This window comes from Paroedura picta, chromosome 6 (assembly GCF_049243985.1).
Source record: "Paroedura picta isolate Pp20150507F chromosome 6, Ppicta_v3.0, whole genome shotgun sequence".
NCBI classification, from domain to species: Eukaryota; Metazoa; Chordata; class Lepidosauria; order Squamata; family Gekkonidae; genus Paroedura; species Paroedura picta.
The window spans coordinates 25,732,258-25,752,471 of NC_135374.1; the positions used below are offsets into that span (position 1 = coordinate 25,732,258).

The 20,214-nt window shown below is 40.3% G+C and overlaps 1 protein-coding gene across 1 annotated transcript in view; it reads left to right on the plus strand.

The window, feature by feature from the left end:
• Window positions 1-20,214, plus strand: part of PDS5B (PDS5 cohesin associated factor B) — a 75,662-nt gene that overhangs the window by 34,289 nt on the left and 21,159 nt on the right. The window contains exons 12-20 of the mRNA XM_077341837.1: window positions 3,635-3,786; window positions 5,129-5,242; window positions 6,928-7,009; window positions 13,995-14,043; window positions 15,464-15,603; window positions 15,686-15,801; window positions 16,435-16,540; window positions 18,077-18,237; window positions 20,031-20,154. Coding sequence (XP_077197952.1) covers window positions 3,635-3,786; window positions 5,129-5,242; window positions 6,928-7,009; window positions 13,995-14,043; window positions 15,464-15,603; window positions 15,686-15,801; window positions 16,435-16,540; window positions 18,077-18,237; window positions 20,031-20,154 — 1,044 coding nt within the window. The remainder of the gene's footprint in view (window positions 1-3,634; window positions 3,787-5,128; window positions 5,243-6,927; window positions 7,010-13,994; window positions 14,044-15,463; window positions 15,604-15,685; window positions 15,802-16,434; window positions 16,541-18,076; window positions 18,238-20,030; window positions 20,155-20,214) is intronic.

The following is a 20,214-nucleotide window of genomic DNA, read 5'->3' on the forward strand; positions in this document are numbered from 1 at the left end:
GTTAAAATCTCTCACAGAACTTTATATTCCCATATTGTGTTTGTTTATGCAATTCATGCCTTTCTGAAAATATGGTATTACCTAATTTTGAAGCACCAAATTTCTTCTTTCTGCAAATTCTTTGCTAAATATGTGAATATAGAGTTTGTAAGAAATCTACCTTCTTATCATAAGATGTAAGACACAAGTTCTTTCTGTGACTCAGTTCTGATACTTGATCAGACCTGTGCTTAGCGCTACACAAACAAATATTGGAGTATGAGGTTTCTCTTTCTTCCCTTAGATGTTGTGTTTATGTGAAGCTGGATTTTCAGTAGGTTCAGTTGCTGAGAAAGGGGATGTTTACTGGTCATTCAGAATGTCTCCAAGTGGGAATATCTATTTTGAGTGTTCAGATCTCACAGTGGATGGCCACCAGAATAACTTAGAAATCCTGTTTGAGTACTACCTACTCTCTATCTGGGCTGGTAGAGGTGATGTAATTTGGTACTAAGGACCTCTCTAAACTTAGGCCACTGGGGTTATTATATTAAGGCCACATTGGCCTGCATCCTACCACTAAGTAATGGAGCCTTCTTCCAACTTAATTATCTCTTTACCCCATTGGAATTGGAGGAAGGCTTCAGATTTAATAGAAAAGTACAGTAGAACACATGCTTCTAATTGGTGCAGCTCAAAACTTCATAGCTAACATGGGTTTCCCCTCCAGAACATAATCTCAGACATATAGCATGTTGACTTTGAATTTAGCATTACCTTTTGGACAGTAGTATATGAGTGAAGTGGTGTGTGCATGAAGGACTAGTGGTGTGTGCGTTAAGGAGTTTTCCAGAGGGATCTTGTGGACATATATTGTCCACTGAGGTCAGTACTTATCGTTTCAAAATTTACATGGCTGGGTAAGAAATTGATGTTTCAAAACTGATGGCTTGGAATGGAATTCTGAGAATGTTTCTCAGAATACAGACTGGTATCCCCATACCTATGTGAGCCTGTGGCCAGTATTATACTATTAATATTAATATATATAAGGACTTGTCACTGATGAAAGAACTGAAAATGGAGATTACCTGGATTCCGTTTTGACAGAAGTCCTAGAATAAAGAAACAAGGAAAACCACAAAAATAGGACATTTTTCTTTATTTTATGAATATATTTATCATATTGCCAATGGATAGATCTGTTTCTCTCTGTTTGGTTTAATTATTAGACCGTCCTTCTTATACTCTTGTATGATACTAGGAAAGATAGTGACTGGTACCATGTTGAGCACTCCTGGTCTGGAACGACTTTTGAGTCTGTTAAGATATACTTGAATATGTTTTGAGATATTAATCAAAGGCCCTTTGCTGGATTCTTTAACCTTTTTTTAAAAAAGTTAATCCATTGGACATAGACCATTTCCTTGAGTTGTGCCCTATTCTATAAATGCTGCATTTGCTATATTTATTTATATTTTTCATTCCATTCTTTCTCCTAGTATCTTAGAGCAGTTTATACCATTTTCCTTTCTTCCATTGTATCTTTACAACCACCTGTGGGCAGGCTGCTAATTGCAATGAGGCTGGCCACTTGTCCTTTAGACTAGTGGTCACCAACCACTGGGCTGCGGCCCGGTGCCGGGCCGCGAAGGCCCTGGTACCGGGCCGCAGCTCTCTCTCCCCGCCTTCCCCCGCAGTAAAAAACTTCCCAGGCCGCAAGCTTGTGGCCCGGCAAGCTGCTTACTGTGGGAGGGGGGAGAGGGAAGCAGGGGCCGCGCACATGCATTGCGCATGCAAGGCCGAAATCGTGTGTACGGGAGGGCAATCGCCCTCCCTGCTGCCGCCGGTCCCCAGCCTCAAAAAGGTTGGGGTCCACTGCTTTAGACCAGTGGTCCCCAACCTTTTTATCACCAGGGACCACTCAACGCTTGACAATTTTACTGAGGCCCGGTGGGGGCTGGTAGTTTACTCCTCTACTCTCAACCACTGCCCTAACACTCTCTGATCGCTATGATAATGTTTAAACATCCTTTCAAAATAAGATACAGACACGCCACAACAATGAACATATGGAATATTTTATTTTCATGGAAATTTTAACTCATGACAATGACAAGTCAATGGGAACCCTGAACTTGTTTCTCTGCAATGAGATAGTCCCATCTGGGAGTGATGGGAGACAATGACACCTGAAGTGTGTTGTAAAGGGCCGGGTGGGGGTGAAGTAAAGGGCCGGGGGGGGGGGGAGAAGGCGTCCTTCGCGGCCCACCTCCAATTAGTCGACGGACCACGTGTGGTCCGCAGCCCACAGGTTGGGGATCTCTACTTTAGACCCCTGCCCCTCGGAGGAGATCAGGGCCCTGACAGAGCTTAAACAGTTCTGCAGGGCCTGCAAAAATGAGCTCTTCAGCCAGGCATTTGGTTAAGACCAGACATAACCAACAGCCACTGAAGGGCCCCTGTTCCCCCCTCCATCTCAGAACTCCACCAGAGTGCTCTGGACCTGTTTGCACTGTTTATACTGTTATATTATTACAACTAAAATATTAATATTATTGTACAGTTATTCATATGTTATAAATTGTTTCATATATTGTTCATATGTTCCATGTAAACTACCCTGAGCCTCCGGGGAGGGCAGTATATAAATATAATAAATAAAATAAAATAAAAACGAGCAACAAGAGTGTGGGATCTTCAGGACATAGTAATCTCTTCCTCTTCAGTAGAATTCTAAATCATATTCAGGTTGTTGGTCTTGACTTTTAAGGCCTTATGCAGTTGGGGCCCAGTATATCTAAGGAGCCACCTCTCTGAATACACCCCCTGAAGTGTGTTATGCTCGGTAAACCCCAACCAGCTTGTGGTTCCTGGCCCCAAGGAGGTACGCCTGGCTTTGACCTGTGCCAGGGCCTTTTTGACCCTGGCATCTGCCTAGTGGGATGAAGTCCCAGAAGAAGTCAGGGCCCTGTCAGAGTTCACTGAGTTTTGCAGTGCCAGCAAGATAGAACTTTTCTGCCAAGTGTTTGGTTTAGACCAGAGTGACAGTTAGCATCTAATCTGGCCCATCTTCCTCTTCCCTCCCCTCCTAAACTATATATTCACGCAGGCACTCTGAAGCTGACATTAATAGTTGCTGCCTGCTGGAATTTACAGTACTCAAATGGTCCTGTTGTCTTAACTGTTAATTTTATTGTTTATTATCAGTTGTTTATTAATTTTATTGTACTTAATGCTGGTCATGTTCACCACCCCAAGATGGTAACCACTGAGAGAGGTGGCATAAAATCAATTAAATAATAATAAGGAGTTAGAATGAAAGACGGTGACCAGCCAAAGATCACCCAGTGAACTTCTTTAATGAGTGGGGATTTGAACCTGCTGAGCGTTTCTCCCATTTGTTTAAGTCTGTAATAAGTTCTTCTGAATCATTATACTATGGCTCTGGTTTTGTTGTAATGTTTAATGTCCCTATTTACTTTTGTGTATTGATTATGCACTTATGTACTTTTGAAAAATGCCTTGAATACCATAGATTTTTTAAAAATCAGATCAATGTGTGTATGATACTTTTAAAAACGTTTATTTCTAACTCTTGGTACATATTTAAATTTAAGCCTAATGTTTCACTTTCTGTGTTTATTTGTTTTAGTGGAGAGTTAGAAAAGAGGCAATGATGGGTCTTGCACAGATATACAAAAAATATTCTTTGCAGTCAGAAGCTGGAAAAGAAGCTGCAAAACAGATTGCTTGGATAAAAGACAAGCTGCTACATATATATTATCAAAACAGTATCGATGATCGGTAGGTTAGCTAAAGTATTTTTGGAGGGGTGTCTAAGAAAATACCTGCTTTCCTGTAAATGTTATGTGAATTAGTGACCAGTAACAAGGAAGGGAGGAACAGTTTGAGACACTATCCAGTCCTTGCTAAATGTGTGTAGCTGTCTATCTTGAAGCCTTAATGTGCTGTACAGAGTAAGTATGTTCATTTTCTGGAATTCATTCATTTGCACTCCACCTTTTTCTCCAATGGACACCCAAAGTGGCTTACATCATTCTTCTCCATTTTATTGTTACAGCAATCCTGTTGAGTAGGTTAGTCCAAGAGAGTAATTTATATATTTATATTTACATTTATATTTACATTTATATGACTGCCACTCCTGGACCATGCCGGTTTAGTGGCAGTTTACAAAAAGGCAATAAAACAGGATAAAACACATACCCCCCAGCAGCTTTAAACCAATCACTACCCTCTCCAATTCCCCAACCAGTCCCAGTATGCACCACCCACCATCTTCGGGAGGTTGTCAAAGATGGGTGGGAATTTATAGCTGTAAAAGCCGTTAGGGGCCATTATAGGGGGGGGGGCAGATGTTCCGTAACCTGGCCTCAACCAAAGGCCAAAGTCACCCCGTGAGTGTCAGGAATCAGGCTGAGCCCAGCCTGTGGAGCCTCTGGTGAAAGCGCATTCGAAATCCAACAGCCGGTTGTAAATTCCAAAAGTAGCGTTATTAGGCAAAGTCCACAGTACGCTTAAGCAGGCCAAGATCTTCCTAAGCAAAGATCTTGATAATAACAAAGTACAGGGGGAACAAGAGGGGTAGTTATAGGGTGCACCAGGTAGGGGCGGGGGGGCAGAAGACTTTTCGGCGGGAGAGCAGAAAGGTGGCCAGATGCGGCCGGGGGAAGCATAGAGGTGTGAGAATATGCAGGGACGGATGGAGTCGGGATGGCATGAATCGGGGTTCATGACAGTGAGCTTCCATGGCACGAGTTAGAATTTGAACCTGGGTCTTCAAAATACTAGTCTAATACTCTTAATTACTACACCGGCTCTGCGTAATCACATCCCTGTCCTAAAACTGGATTTCTAAATAACGTAACTTCTTTTACTAAACCACTGCAACTTATGTAACTGTCATAAGATATGGGGAGATTAATACTTTACTGTATTACTTAAAATATTTTTAATTTAGAGGGATAATATGGATATGTTATTTTGAAATCTTTCATGCCTTAATTGCACATTTTATTATAAATTTAATAGACTTATAATGACCAACTAATTGAGAAGATTTCTGACCTGTTGCTATATTCCTGTTTTATAAAACTGAAAGCTGTTATTGATGGTCTCTTTTTAGACTGTTGGTTGAACGCATCTTTGCTCAGTACATGGTCCCTCACAATTTAGAAACAAACGAAAGAATGAAATGCTTGTACTATCTTTATGCAACCCTGGATTCAAACGCTGTTAAGTAAGTTTCATATGATAAATTACGTTCTTCTAATTTTTGTAGCACTAATGTAATTGATGATTCTAGTTGAATTTCTTGTTGAATAATGTGATCTTGATATTCCAGGGTATGTGTGTGTGAAATCAATACTGGAGTTCAGCTCTGCTGTAGTTGACTTAACTTCATGAAATTGCCTCATTTCTGATTTTCCTTTTATAAAAGAATTACTTGATGTGTCATGCACTGTGTAGTTCCCACTGGAGTATAACATTTCCTCTTTAAGTGGTAGCTGGCTTCTGTGATTGTTCACTGTATGTAGTACCTCAGTTAATAAATACACTGGCAAGGGTCCTAAGCTGTAAGAGAAAAAGCATGCAAAGCTAGAACTCTAACACAACAAAGTCTCTAAATGATGCTTTGCTTTAAAAGATACCGTGGTGTGTGTAGATATAGACATATATATGTATGTATATCATATGTGAAGAATGGTGTCAAAATGGTTTCCTGAGTTTAATTCCAGGTCATATAGCAAAGTCTTACAGCACATTGACTAGAAATAGCCCAGGCTAGCCCGATCAATCTCATCAGATCCCAGAAACTAAGCAGGATTGGATGGGAGACCACCATGGAATACTAGGGTTGCTACACCTTTGAATATCTTGTGCTTTTAAACCCTATAAGGGTGTCCATGTGTTGGCTATGACTTGATGGCATAAGCTATGTGGACCTGATTTTTTTTGCTAGAGTTATGAAATATGTCACATTAAAGAAGGTGAATGAGTCCATGTTGATGTTGGACCTGTGGCAATACTGCTTGGATAGTTATGGTGACAGAGTTGGCATTTGTTGAAGGGCTTAGTACCTAGTTTGGCAGTGACTACATTTACTTTTGCATTGAAAAGATTAGACATGCTTCCAGGCAAAATTCAAAGAATTGCTATTTTTTCTCTTTAAAACTCCCTGTGATGTATGCCTAGGTTATCTGAAAAGCTGCCTTCCTGAAATTTGTGAACATATTATCCTTACTTCCTGAACTGAGGCATATAGTAGTGTCACAGCTATGGGTATGCAATATCTTTTGGTTCAGGTATATTGGACCCAAAAAATCCTGGACCTGTATAGTATTTACATCTGGGATTTTTTTGGAAATCCCCCCTGAGAAGAAATTACCAATTAAAAATAAGCCCAATCCTGGAGCTGGCTTGGCTTCTCCCATAGGCCAGGTTAAGCTATGCTATACCTTGTTTTTCTGTAGGTAAAGACTTGAATGTTTTCTCTTGGCCATTGTTGACTCTTAAAACAATTTTTGTTTTAATTATGTTTAGTATATTAATATCAGTTGATTAAATTGAGATCCATTTTGAACACTGAGGGATGTGTGGTAGCTATATTTTAAATACCTGGAAATTTATATTTCATTCATTCATTCGTTGGATTTCTATCCTGCCACTTTCCATAGACTCATGGCGGGTTACATATAATCTGGAGCAGCAGGTCACTGCTTTTGTTGACTATACAGTTTTTAATCCACTATAGCAATGAATCTGGCATTCTTGTTTTAGGTTTTCCCCCCAGAAGAGCTCAATTTAGTCAGGCCTATATACTCATAGTGTGGCTAAATTGTGGAATTCTCTCACCATACATAACTTTTACACATTTCAGGAAGATGCTAGGATGGTTACTATTTTTTTTTTTTAAACTATCAGGGCATTGAATGAAATGTGGAAATGCCAGAATCTGCTGAGGCACCAGGTAAAGGATTTGGTTGACTTAATCAAGCAGCCCAAAGTAAGTTTATTTTCAGTTTTATATTCTCAATGCATGAATCTCTCTCTCTCTCTCTCTCTCTCTCTCTCTCTCTCTCTCTCTCTTCCCCCCCCCTTCAGTGCATGTGTGTGGAATACATTTTTAATTTTGTGCTTGAACTTCAAACCTTCAGTGCACATATTTTCCAATGATCCCGAGGTGTAATTTTGACAAAGTCTGCTTTTATTAAAACAAACAACCCTGTCTGAATTAAAAGTGACCCTGACAATCTTTTTAAAATACTGAATGGAATAATGAAAAATATCTGATTCCGCTAAAGGTGTATGGTACAAGTTTTTAATATGTTGTTGAATAAGAACAATGTACAAAATATTAAACATGACTGTTTCATGTTTATTTCAGGATTCATTTCACATTTTAAGGGGGAGAGAATGTCCTTATTATAGGGATATAACAATAATAACTCTATTTTTATAGCCTGCCTTTCCCAGCTGGCTCAGAGCAGATTGTGGAATAAGACTGTTTCTCCTGTGATAGATAAATGTTTAGGTTATTCAGATAGGGATTACCTGAAAATACTACTCTCAGAAGAAAATTCCAGTGTCTAGACAAGCAGCTAATTTTTAGGTCTAGATAGTTAAGCTGCGCAGTAAGAAATCTGATTATTCAAAATCCGTGTTCCCTAACCTGCGGCTCAGTACCAGGCCGTGAGGCCCTCGGTACTGGGCTGCAGCAGGGGGGAAGGAGGCACGGACGCCGGCGTGCCAGTGGGCATGCCTCTCCCCCATGCAGCAGCTCCGCATTTGTGCCTGCTGGCGAGCGGTGTTCGCCCCGCAGGACGATGCTCACCAACGGGTGCAAACGCGCAGGCACAGAGCTGCCACGCCTGTGTGTTTGCGCCCATGCCTCCCGCCAGCGCCCGCACCTCCCTCTCCCCCCCCTGTTCCCTGGACCTCCCTCTCCCCCCCCAGTCCCCGGCCTGAAAAAGGCTGGGGACCACTGTTCAAAATAATTTTATGTGATGTACCGTATTTGCCGACGTATAAGACGACATGAGCCTCTTGTGGCGCAGAGTGGTAAGGCAGCCGTCTGACAGCTTTGCCCATGAGGCTGGGAGTTCAATCCCAGCAGCCGGCTCAAGGTTGACTCAGCCTTCCATCCTTCCGAGGTCGGTAAAATGAGTACCCAGCTTGCTGTGGGGTAAACGGTAATGACTGGGGAAGGCACTGGCAAACCACCCCGTATTGAGTCTGCCAAGAAAATGCTAGAGGGCGTCACCCCAAGGGTCAGACATGATTTGGTGCTTGCACAGGGGATACCTTTACCTTTAAGACGACTGGGCGTATAAGACGACCTCCCAACATTTCCACTCAAAATATAGAGTTTGTTACATTACATTACAGTACTATGGGCCACTATGGGCAGCTATGTCTATCCCAACTGAAGTTCACCTGGCATATAGGACGACCCCACCACTTGGAGGCATGTTTTTCAGGGGGGAAAAGTAGTCTTATACGCTGGCAAATACTGTAATTTTGGACTTTACTGTATTCATAAGTAACTCTTAACTTTTTCAATTGTTTAAATGCTTATTGAAGTGTCCTTTTAATTGGTCTATGACTGCAATACATTGAAGGGAGGAGAAAATAGATTCTGGTTTGAGTTTTTTAAAACTAAATTACCAAAAACCTGTATTGTTTAAAAACACCTCACTGTTATTGCAAGCAAGAGATACAGTTACAAGGGTGCATCAATGCTGAAATATTCTTGTAGGATACACTTTTGCTTTGTAGTGAGGCAGAATATCAATATTTACTATCAGTTCTTGGGTTTGTTGTAAAGGTATCTTTTAAACTAGTGAGGTCATAATGTGAAAAAATCATGAGCAGATTTTCATTTTCGTGTACAGGTTTAATAGGAATATTGAGATCAGAAAATCAGGAATCAAATCTAAATAAAATTAACAGAATTCAGTTGTATGGCAGATGGCTAGTGATTTTTTTAAGATTTAAAAATAGTATTTTGCAAAATGGAACTCTTTTTTCATCTTCCACCGTCTTCTAATCAGTTTTGAAATTTTAGTAAATATCTAGAGTTGGCTGTCTGAGGAAGCTTTACAAATAGCTAAGGAGAGAAGGGAAGTGAAAAGCAAGGGAGAAAGAGAAAGATACACCCAATTGAATGCAGAATTCCAGAGAAAAGCTAGAAGAGATAAGAATGCCTTCTTAAATGAACAGTGCAAACAAATAGAAGAAAGCAATAAAATGGGGAGGACCAGAGATCTTTTCAAGAAAATTGGAGATATGAAGAGAACGTTTCATGCAAAGTTGGGTATGATAAGGGACCAAAATGGTAGGGACCTCACAGAAGCAGAAGAGATTAAACAAAGGTGGCAAAATTATACAGAACAACTATACAAGAGCGAGCTTAACATCACTGATGACCACGGTGGGGTAGTTACTGACCTGGAGCCAGACATCCTGGAATGTGAAGTCAAATGGGCCTTAGGAAGTCTGAGCAACAATAAAGGTAGTGGTGGTGACAGCATTCCAGTTGAACTATTCAAAATCTTAAAGGACGATGCAGTAAAAGTGCTACACTCAATATGCCAGCAAATTTGGAAAACTCAACAATGGCCACAGGATTGGAAAAGGTCAGTTTACATTCCAATCCCAAAGAAGGGCAATGCCAAAGAATGTTCAAACTACCGCACCATTGCACTAATTTCTCATGCTAGCAAAGTTATGCTCAAAATCCTACAAGCTAGGCTCCAGCAATATGTGGATCGAGAACTTCCAGAAGTACAGGCAGGATTTCGAAGAGGCAGAGGAACTAGAGATCAAATTGCCAACATACGCTGGATCATGGAGAAAGCTAGGGAGTACCAGAAGAACGTCTACTTCTGCTTCATTGACTATGCTAAAGCCTTTGATTGTGTGGAGCACAACAAATTGTGGCAAGTTCTTAAAGAGATGGGAATACCAGAGCATCTTATTTGTCTCTTGAGAAATTTATATGCAGGCCAAGAAGCAACAGTGAGAACTGAACATGGAATCACTGACTGGTTCAAAATTGAGAAAGGAGTTCGGCAAGGCTGTATACTGTCGCCTTGCCTATTTAACTTATATGCAGAGCACATCATGAGAAATGCGGGATTAGAGGAGTCACAAATTGGGATCAAGATTGCAGGGAGAAATATCAACAACCTCAGATATGCAGATGATACCACTCTAATGGCAGAAAGTGAAGAGGAACTAAAGAGCCTGTTGATGCGGGTGAAGGAGGAGAGTGCAAAAGTTGGCTTGAAACTCAACATCAAGAAAACAAAGATCATGGCATCCGGCCCTCTCAATTCCTGGCAAATAGATGGGGAAGAAATGGAGATAGTGACAGATTTTATTTTCCTGGGCTCCAAGATCACTGCAGATGGAGACTGCAGCAAAGAAATTAAAAGACGCTTGCTCCTGGGGAGGAAAGCTATGGCAAATCTAGACAGCATCCTAAAAAGCAGAGACATCACCCTGCCAACAAAAGTGCGTTTAGTCAAGGCTATGGTATTCCCAGTTGTAATGTATGGCTGCGAAAGTTGGACCATAAGGAAGGCCGAGCGTCAAAGAATTGAGGCTTTTGAACTCTGGTGCTGGAGAAGACTCTTGCGAGTCCCTTGGACTGCAAGGCGAACAAACCGGTCAGTCCTAGAGGAGATCAACCCTGACTGCTCTTTAGAAGGCCAGATCCTGAAGATGAAACTCAAATACTTTGGCCACCTCATGAGAAGGAAGGACTCCCTGGAGAAGAGCCTAATGCTGGGAGCGATCGAGGGCAAAAGAAGAAGGGGACGACAGAGAATGAGGTGGCTGGATGGAGTCACTGAAGCAGTAGGTGCAAACTTAAATGGACTCCGGGGAATGGTAGAGGACAGGAAGGCCTGGAGGATCATTGTCCATGGGGTCGCGATGGGTCGGACACGACTTCGCACATAACAACAACAAGAGTTGGAGTCTAGGTTTACAAACAAGCATCTCTTGAACTAGTCTCTACTGCTGTGATCTGTCCTTGGAGAAAGAGTGACTACTATTTCTACTTGTGAAGGATTCCTTCGTGGGCCATGGAGCCCAAACACTCCCCCCAGAAATCTTTTCATTTCTGACCTCTTCCTTTCTGCTACATATTATGTGCCACTTAAATTGGTAATCTAGTGGCGTTTGAGGGAGAAGTGCTCATGCAGCAGCTAAATGGTGCTGGCCCTTCTATCATTTGCTTTCTAGGGGATCTGATGTGAATGCTATTCAGAAATAGCTAGAGGGTTGACAACATTTAGTAGAGTTCTGCTGTTTAGTACACTGCAAGGCACATGATTACACAGGTGTGTGATTAAGCATATGAGTGTGCTCATGCAAGTGTGTAGACAGTTCATAGTTATACTCCAGTGAGGTTGCCGGATCCAGGTTGGGAAACTCCTGGAGATTTGAGGATGGAGCTTGGGAAGAACAGGAACCTCAGTAGGGAACAATGCCACAAAGTCCACCCTCCAGAGCTCTCCAGTGGAACTGATCTCTCTAGTCTGAAGATAATTCCAGGGTATCTCCAGATCTTACCTGGAGGCTGGTATTCCTGTGCCTTAGATTTTAAGAGGGGTGCTGTTGCTATTTGTAAATAATGGGACTATAAATTTGTGATAGAGAATTAAAAATATCTGTGATCCATGCCAAGAAAAGGGACTAAATGAAATGTGATAGTATACATTCAAATTTCATCTCTCTCCATAGATAGTCCAGTGTAATTAAAGATGTAACTGAGTAGAGGGACCATAGGAGCTTTTTAGAAATGTCAGGAATGCTAGATGCCTTTCAGTCATGGCAGCAAAAATGTGGTGGTAATGACAACTTTGAAGGAGCCGTGATCCATGGAATGGTGTATCTAAATAAGTGATCTGTGAAAGGGCTTTTAAAGAAGATTATGTGGATTTCTGACAGGTAATCAGTGCTTATGCTGCCTGGCTTTTCTGATAAGAAATGGAAGAGCTTAATTCCAAGAAATTGCCTCATTTGTGTTTAATCCTCTAGAAGACTTTACAGAAAGAACCTGACAGATTGCAAGGGTAGTATTGGATTTTGTTCCCATTTAATCAGACCTGTTTGAGCTGTTTTAAAGGCTAGACCATGATCTAAAACTTATCATGTTTTGCATTTGGCTCTGAATTGTGAGCAACCGAATATTACTGGCTGTTTTAAAGTTGAACATTTCCAGAAATTCAATGCAAATTGGGGGAAAGTACCAAGTGAAGTCAATTCTGGCTGTTATCTTGCTAAAATGTATTGTTCATGTTGATATTTTGTCACATTTTTGCTATATTATTTTCTGTATTCCAGAAGTTATCAAGGTCTCCTCAAGCTTGACTATGAATATTCTTTTTGCCATGCTAGAAATATTTTTCTTGCTTATTGACAATTCTTGTCACAGTTAATATGAAGAACAGGCATAGTTAGCATTTGCTTACATGTATGTACTGCCATATGATAAATAGTAAATAGCTTGTATATATGAAATATAAATTCACAACATTTAAATATTTCTTCCCAGGAAGAATGAATAGACAGAGTTATTACAATTAAGGCATCAATGTAATTAACATATACTACAATACAATTAAATCAAATAAAATTCTATGATCACAAATTATTTGTGGTATGTTAACTGCTTTTCAAAACAAAAATTGGAAGGTATACAGAATTGTTTTATGCCTTTTCGCATCTTTCTCTGTTTGTAGTTGATGTTTGCAGTTTGTTATATTGTGCTATTATAAATGCTTTGATCTGACTAGCCCAGGCTAGAAGCAAAACAGGGTTGGCCCAAGCTATTATTTGGATGCAAACCTCAGAGGAATACCTCGGGTATGATGTGAAGGCAAGCAATGGCAAACTTCTCTGAGTATCTCGTGTCTTGATAAGCCTGTGGGGTCGTCTTAAGTCAGCTGTGACTTGTGGCCCTTTCTGCCACCAGTATTATAAATCTTATTTTTAGAATAATTTTATTTTTCAAAAGGTTCTAACATGTACTTAAGCAAACTTACATTTTTCCTACATTGCTGTAGTAAGAGGTAGAAGTAGATGTAGCAGCCTACAAAGAAATCCATATTTATGGATAGTTGTTGGACTTGCATGATTTTTGTTGTTGTTACTGTTGTATAATCTTTTAAATGCTTGTCTTTTAGCCATGGTTGCATTTGAATATGTTTTTTAGAAATCTAAGTCCTGTAACCTTAAAATATTAATTTAAAAAGCTTTAGGAAACTGCCAGTGTAGGCTGGGTTTTTTCTTCAATTTTGTAATTATAGCTTCTACTACTGGTTTTTAATGCTGAAAAATGACTTCTTTTATTGGCTGTGGGATCTGTAGCAACAATGTTCAAGTGCACTTAAGTGGCTTCCCTCTTGGTTTGTATGCAGTTTATGAATAAATAGAATAAATGCCAATTCTTCTGTTTCTGATTTTCAATTTTGTTCATTTACCTAAGTTAGTTCCTCTGGAGCAAATCCATTGAACTGCAGGTTTCTTTCATGTCTCATCCCTTCTACGGCATTCTCCTGTCCCTCTCCCCCAGCCATTCCTGGCGTCAGAGGATGCTTGGCAATAGTTAGAGATTTGGCATGGAAGACTGTATCTCAAAGAAGAAATCTCTGGAAATTTTACCTTTTCCCTTGCTTGAGCAGAAATTCCTTCCTCTCACTTGAGGGTGGCTTTGGATCCAAGTCATTGTGAATTAATATGTTTAGGACTGCAGTCTTTGGATGACTCTTGTTTGAAGAGAATTCAGTTTGAAAATTCTCTTTCGCTATGTTAAAATCCCAGTCTACATTGTGTTCAACTTACTTACAGTTTACAATACAATAAACAATGAATTAACATACAGTATTATTTATAATGCTACAATATTATTTCCATTATGTCTGGGTTTACTGGGTTCTGCATTGACCTTGATAAGGTTTCTTTCACTTAATTTGCAGACAGATGCCAGTGGTAAAGCTATATTTTCAAAAGTGATGGTAATAACAAGTAAGTTTTACTTTAAGCATGCTCCTTAGATAATTTTGTAGCAATGAATTATTTATATAATCCTTTCTAACTTTGTAGGAATAGCAACATAATTACTTTTGAAATAGCAACAGTGAATTGCATAAGGAAATACATAAATATGACAGAACCTAAGCAAGAACATTAATTCACAGGATCATCATAAATTTGGAATTGATGTGACAGCACTTATTACAAGACAATCAAGAACATGAGATTGGATCCAAACATCATTTTCCATCAGTGGAAGTGGGGGTGGGGCAAGTCCCTCTTCTTTGCACCCCGCCTTCCCAATTTTATATCACATGCTGTTTCTGAGGTCCAATTAAGTCCTTTATACTCTGAGGAGCAGAATTTCAGAGAGCTGAGGAGGCTGCAGTGGGTGGGAGGGTGAGTCCTTCTGTGCTGGTGTATATTCCTTCCATTAGCAGGAAAAGATGTTTGGATCAAACCCTGTTTACTGATTGGCTTGAAAGCTGGAGAAGATCTTTTTCAAAGGCTGAGCATTATGTTTAGATTGCATTGTAATATATATTTTGGTATGCATCTGTATACAGTAAGGCCGTTTCCGCACTGGGAACTTCACTGCTCCAACTCCCATGCAGGAGCACAAATTGGGGGTGGGTGAGGCGCACTGGGCCAAATGCTCCCCTGTGTGGGGGCAAGAAGAGGCGGGGTAACCTGCCACGCCTAAAACTCCAGCCTGCAGCCCAGCATGAAGCCTCCAGTGCATAAATGGTCCAAGTGATGTTTTTACTTGTCTTCTCCTAACTGCCTGCTGTTTACTGTGAAAATCTTTCATGAAGGCCCTTGCAAATGAAATGGATAACACAGGCCACTGGATATTGGAAGGGAATGGGCTAAATTGTTTCCGTCTTTCACTAGTGTGCATCAATAGCCAAGGAAGAAGAAGGCTCTACCCGAGTTTTCCTCTTCACTGCAGCAGTCCTTTCTGTCATTTTCAGAGCAAAAAGGCTGCATGGAGAAGAGAAAAGCAGGGAAGAACCCAATGCTAGCAAGAGCTAGATTTTAACATATAATTGAAAGACATAAAAATTGCTGCAAATTGTGTAGGCAAAACATCTGAAATTAATTTTTAAAATAACTCCTTGTTAAAATTGGAAGGTGAGTGGAATAAACCAGAGCTAACCCACCAAAAAAACAATGAAACAGAGCTCTTGAAATCATGTTAACCCTCTTTATAAGCAAGTAAAGTTTTGAGATTAATTTTAATAATTATTTTGCCTGTCAGTGAATGCCAGCCATGCTGTAAGCTATCTATAAATGGACTAACTTGTTATTATAATTATAATTACAATTTTTATAACTAAAATTGTAATTATATTTTAAATAATTAATATACAGAGTTCGGTAGAATATACTTTACTTTGTTTCCTTAAAGGAAACTTACCAGATCCTGGCAAAGCACAAGATTTCATGAAGAAATTCACTCAAGTTCTAGAAGACGATGATAAAATAAGGCACCAGTTGGAAATGCTTGTTAGCCCAATGTGTTCATGCAAACAGGCTGAAGGATGTGTGGTAAGAACAGATAGATTGAATGAAACAGAATTTGTTTTGGTGACCAAATTGTTTGTTAACATGTTTGTAATGATCGTTGCAGCGAGAAATTACAAAGAAATTAGGCAATCCCAAGCAACCTTCCAACCCATTTCTGGAAATGATAAAATTCCTTCTGGAGAGGATAGCCCCAGTACACATTGATACAGAATCAATCAGGTATTTCTTTAAGCTGGAATTTGGTGGTGTGGTGGGGAAGTCATAAAATTATATATTGGATATTATGCAAAAGGGTTTTAGCGGTGTTAGAACTTAGATTTCCTCTCCTCCTGATGCAGTAAATTGGTATAAATCCAGTAAACTGGTATAACTGGTTAAAAAACACAGCTGAAGCCTTTAGTATATTCGTGTGCTTAATTTATTTTTAAGTGTTTGATCATTTAAAAGTCAAGAGGCAACCAGGAAACAAAGCATATATTTTAAAAATCATCAGTGATTAATATCAAATACACATTGCCTGAAATAAATTTTAAAATATATTTGGTCATTAAAAGTGCTTTACAAATAGTGCTCTGATTTTCACTACTGGAAGTTTGCTTTTGTGTTTGTGACTAAAAAACATGAAAGTAACAGAACACGTGGCTTATAATACGGATTTCATTGTAGCTCTTTAGGACTAAATCCTTTATTTGTTGTTTTGTAGAACGGGATAAAAATGTATATGTCAGACATATTATACTAATCGAACCAGGAAGCAAAAATATATGAGGTAACAATGTGAGCAGGATTAGTGAACAGGATTCCCTCTTGTGAAATGAATTATCAGCAAGTTACCTGGTCTTTTCTTTTTAGTGCTCTTATTAAACAAGTGAACAAATCTATAGATGGAACAGCAGATGATGAAGATGAAGGTGTGCCGACTGATCAGGCAATCAGGGCAGGTCTTGAATTGCTTAAGGTAACAATCTCTTTTCATTTGATGTGAAATGCAGTTGTGATAATGGTTTTGGTGTGAAGATGCTGGTGCCTTGTCTTGTTTGATGTACTCATTTATAATGCTTTGTGACAGACAAGTTAAGTTCCACCTCTCCCTAAGAAAGACCAATGGGAGCAGACAGTGTGTTGCTGACAGACTGACAGTTAAAGAACCATTAGTTCAGTTAGAATCAAAATCTGCTGAGAGAAGAAGCAATAAGCTTGAGCAAGCGTGTAGCAGAACAGCCTGCTGCTGAGAGAAAGTCAGCTTGTAACAAAGAATCCCAATTGCTTGAATAGAAATGTGGTTCAAAAGTTCATGTGTGGAGAAGTTGTACGATCATTTCCTTGATTCACTCTAATGTATTTAAGCCATAAATAAAAGTTAACTCCTTGATTGATTAACCATGTGGTCTGGAATCTGGATATGTATGGCTTTTGGAAAAGAATCACACACACATGCACACAAAGTAAGATCTGTAGACATATATAGAGATAGAGAGGTAAAAAATGGTGGGAGTAAGACCAAGACTATCTGGTTTTGATCAGCTATAATTCTAGAAAAAACTGATTTAAAAATTAAAACGGATTGCTTTAGGTGACTTTGTTTAAAGCTGGCCTGGTGCTGGGCCGCGAAGGCCACGGTACCGGTCCGCCGGCAGCTGTGCCTGCCTCCCCCGCCCACAGCGAGAAGGAAGGGAAGAGGCAGGCGCAGCTGCCGGCACGCCAGCTACGCAAACGCTCATACGCGCAGTTGCTGTGCGTGCGCGTTAGCGCCCCCTGGTGGCAGAAACGCACGTCTGTGCAGTTGCCGCACGTGCGCGTTAGCGCCACCTGGTGCGCATGCTCGGAGCACCCGGGCCGTCGGCTCTCCCCTCACCCCGGAGGTGGTCCCTGACCTGAGAAAGGTTGGGGACCGCTACTTTACTTCATCCATGATCCGGCAGGCACACATGGGACTATCTTGTTGCAGAGAAACAAGCTCAGGGTTCCCATTGATTTGTCATTGTCATGAGTTAAAATTTCCATGAAAATAAAATGTTCCTTATGTTCATTGTTGTGGCGTGTTTATCTTATTTTGAAGGGATGTTTAAACATTACCATAGCGACCAGAGTCAGAGAGCGTTAGGGCAGTGGGCCTCAGTAAAATTGTCAAGTGTTGAGTGGTCCCCAGTGATAAAAAGGTTGGGGACCACTGACCTAGAATATTACCTACACTAGCAATGGATGGATATTACCTAGACTGGGGATTATTATTTTAAGCAACAACTGCTGGAGTCTTGAAGATAAATGGAGAAAATGAGGTGCTGGTCTTTACAATAGTCTATCTCACATATTTTGTATGTTAACTGTACAGCTGAGAGACCCTAGTTGTGATTTGGAATACTACAATTGCCTCCAAGGATCAATAGGGATTTATGTGAGCAAAGTATAGCAGTGCAGTGGTTCATTTTGTATGGGACAGCATGAGAATTTAGAAAAATAAATTTTAAAAAAATCTTATAACTTATCCTTGCAGGTGCTTTCGTTTACGCACCCTATCTCGTTCCATTCAGCTGAAACTTTTGAATCTCTCCTGGCATGTTTGAAAATGGATGATGAAAAGGTGGCTGAAGCTGCATTGCAAATTTTCAAAAACACAGGAAGCAAAATTGAAGAGGATTTCCCACACATCAGATCGTGAGTTGAATAGATTTATACTGCTCTGCTACATAATTCCACAGTAAATTAGACTTTAGAAATACTAAGTCTGCTTCTCTTTTAAATCAATAAAATACTCTTTAATTTTGATGAGGCTGTATTGGGCTGTAGTTTATATTATATTAGGGAAAGTTATGGCAAGGGGCATCTGTATCCCCTGGCTGGCTATCTAGCTACCTATTAAATTTGTTCGATTTTTATACTGTCCCTCACTTGGCGTCTCAGGATGGTGTGCTCTGAAATTGCTTTTTTCTATTTTTTCATGCATGATGAGGGCATGAGATGAATGTTTTCCTTTCCATCCACTCCGTGTACCTGTTCTGCTGTGTGACCACCACATCTGTGTGCAATGTTCACATATACCCATGAAATCCAGTGTGAGTAGAGCATTACCAGGTCTGACCAGGTCACAGTTCTGGTTGAAGGCACTGTGTACTGCAGATGAAAGCTGGGAATCCAGCTGTAGATCTGGATTTAACAGAAGATCAAACTGCAGGCTGGCCCTTTGGTAACAATACAACCCCATCATGCTTCTATGATCAACACTAATAACCAGCACCTCAGTCATTATCTCAATGGAGCTTCAGTTTATTGGCCCTCATCTAGCCATCTACTGAAGTAAGACACCAGTTTGCAGATGTACAGCTTCACTGTAATGTAACTCTACACTGTCTGGCCTGCAGTGGCCTTGTTGAATTCACACATGATGGAAAAGGAATGGGAGGGAAGAGCTGAATCTGCTTAACTTCCCCTCCTTGGCTCCCCCCATTTTCCCCTCTCAGAAATTCTTCTCAGAGCTCCACCAGCAGAAAATGGCTGGAGGAAGGCTGTTGCAAGCAGAGGGATTCAGATATTCAAGCAGGAGGGGACTGTTTTCAGTGCCACAAAGTCTACCTTCCAAAGCAGCCATTTTCTCCAGGGAAACTGTAGTCTGAAGATAAGCTGTAATTCCAGGGGATACCCAGGTCCCACCTTGCCAAGAGCTACTTCACCCAGATCCAGTGCAAGGAGTGTGCACAGCCTGCACAAGGATTCCTTTCTTCCCAGGTTCCCCTTGCTGTGGCAACCATTTCCAACCCTGGGAAAATATATTCTCAGGTCTTGATAGGATTGCCAGCTTCCTTGTTGTGCTTGGAGATCTCCCAAAGTTATAAGTGATCTTCATATCACACAGATCATCTCCCCTGAGGAGTGTTGCTTCTTTGCACAGTGGGCTTTATGACAGTTGAGATGAATACTTTGTTATTTTGCACACACACACAAATGAAACAAAGTTCTTATTTAACAAGCATCTCATTTTAATAGCGATGCCATGTATACTGCAAACGTGATTTCTGGGGGCATGGCAGGGAGGCATGGCTAGCTGGCATCACTTCAAGGTTACTCAAAGTCTGGATTTAAAAATCCTTAAAACTTTAAAAGGCAGGTTATTTCATTTTAATATGGACAAAGAAATCTTCTTTGTGCTTGTAGCATGAATCAGAGAGGCAAAACTATGCCCATGGGAGGGCCTGCTTTTTGGAACTGTGATCACAGTCTTTTGCAAATCTTTTGTATCTGTGTCTGATTAAAAGAAATACAAAGCAATCTGGTTGTATGTATCTGTGAGGATTTGACTTTTCCTTGACTGGGTTGTTGTACAAAGTGTTGTCATTGCATTCAGGAAATAGCCATGTTTGATAGATGTAAAGGAATATATATCATAAATATAACAGTCACGATGGTTCAAGCATCCTGCTTTGATAATAATTAAATTCCCTTTTAACTTTCAGAGCCCTGCTTCCAGTTTTGCATCACAAAGCGAAAAAAGGACCTTCACGGCAGGCCAAGTATGCCATTCATTGCATCCATGCAATATTTTCCAGCAAAGAAACTCAGTTTGCACAGATATTTGAGGTATAATTTCAAAAACAACAAAAACTTACAGTGTACTGATTTTCTCAATGAAAGGTAGCA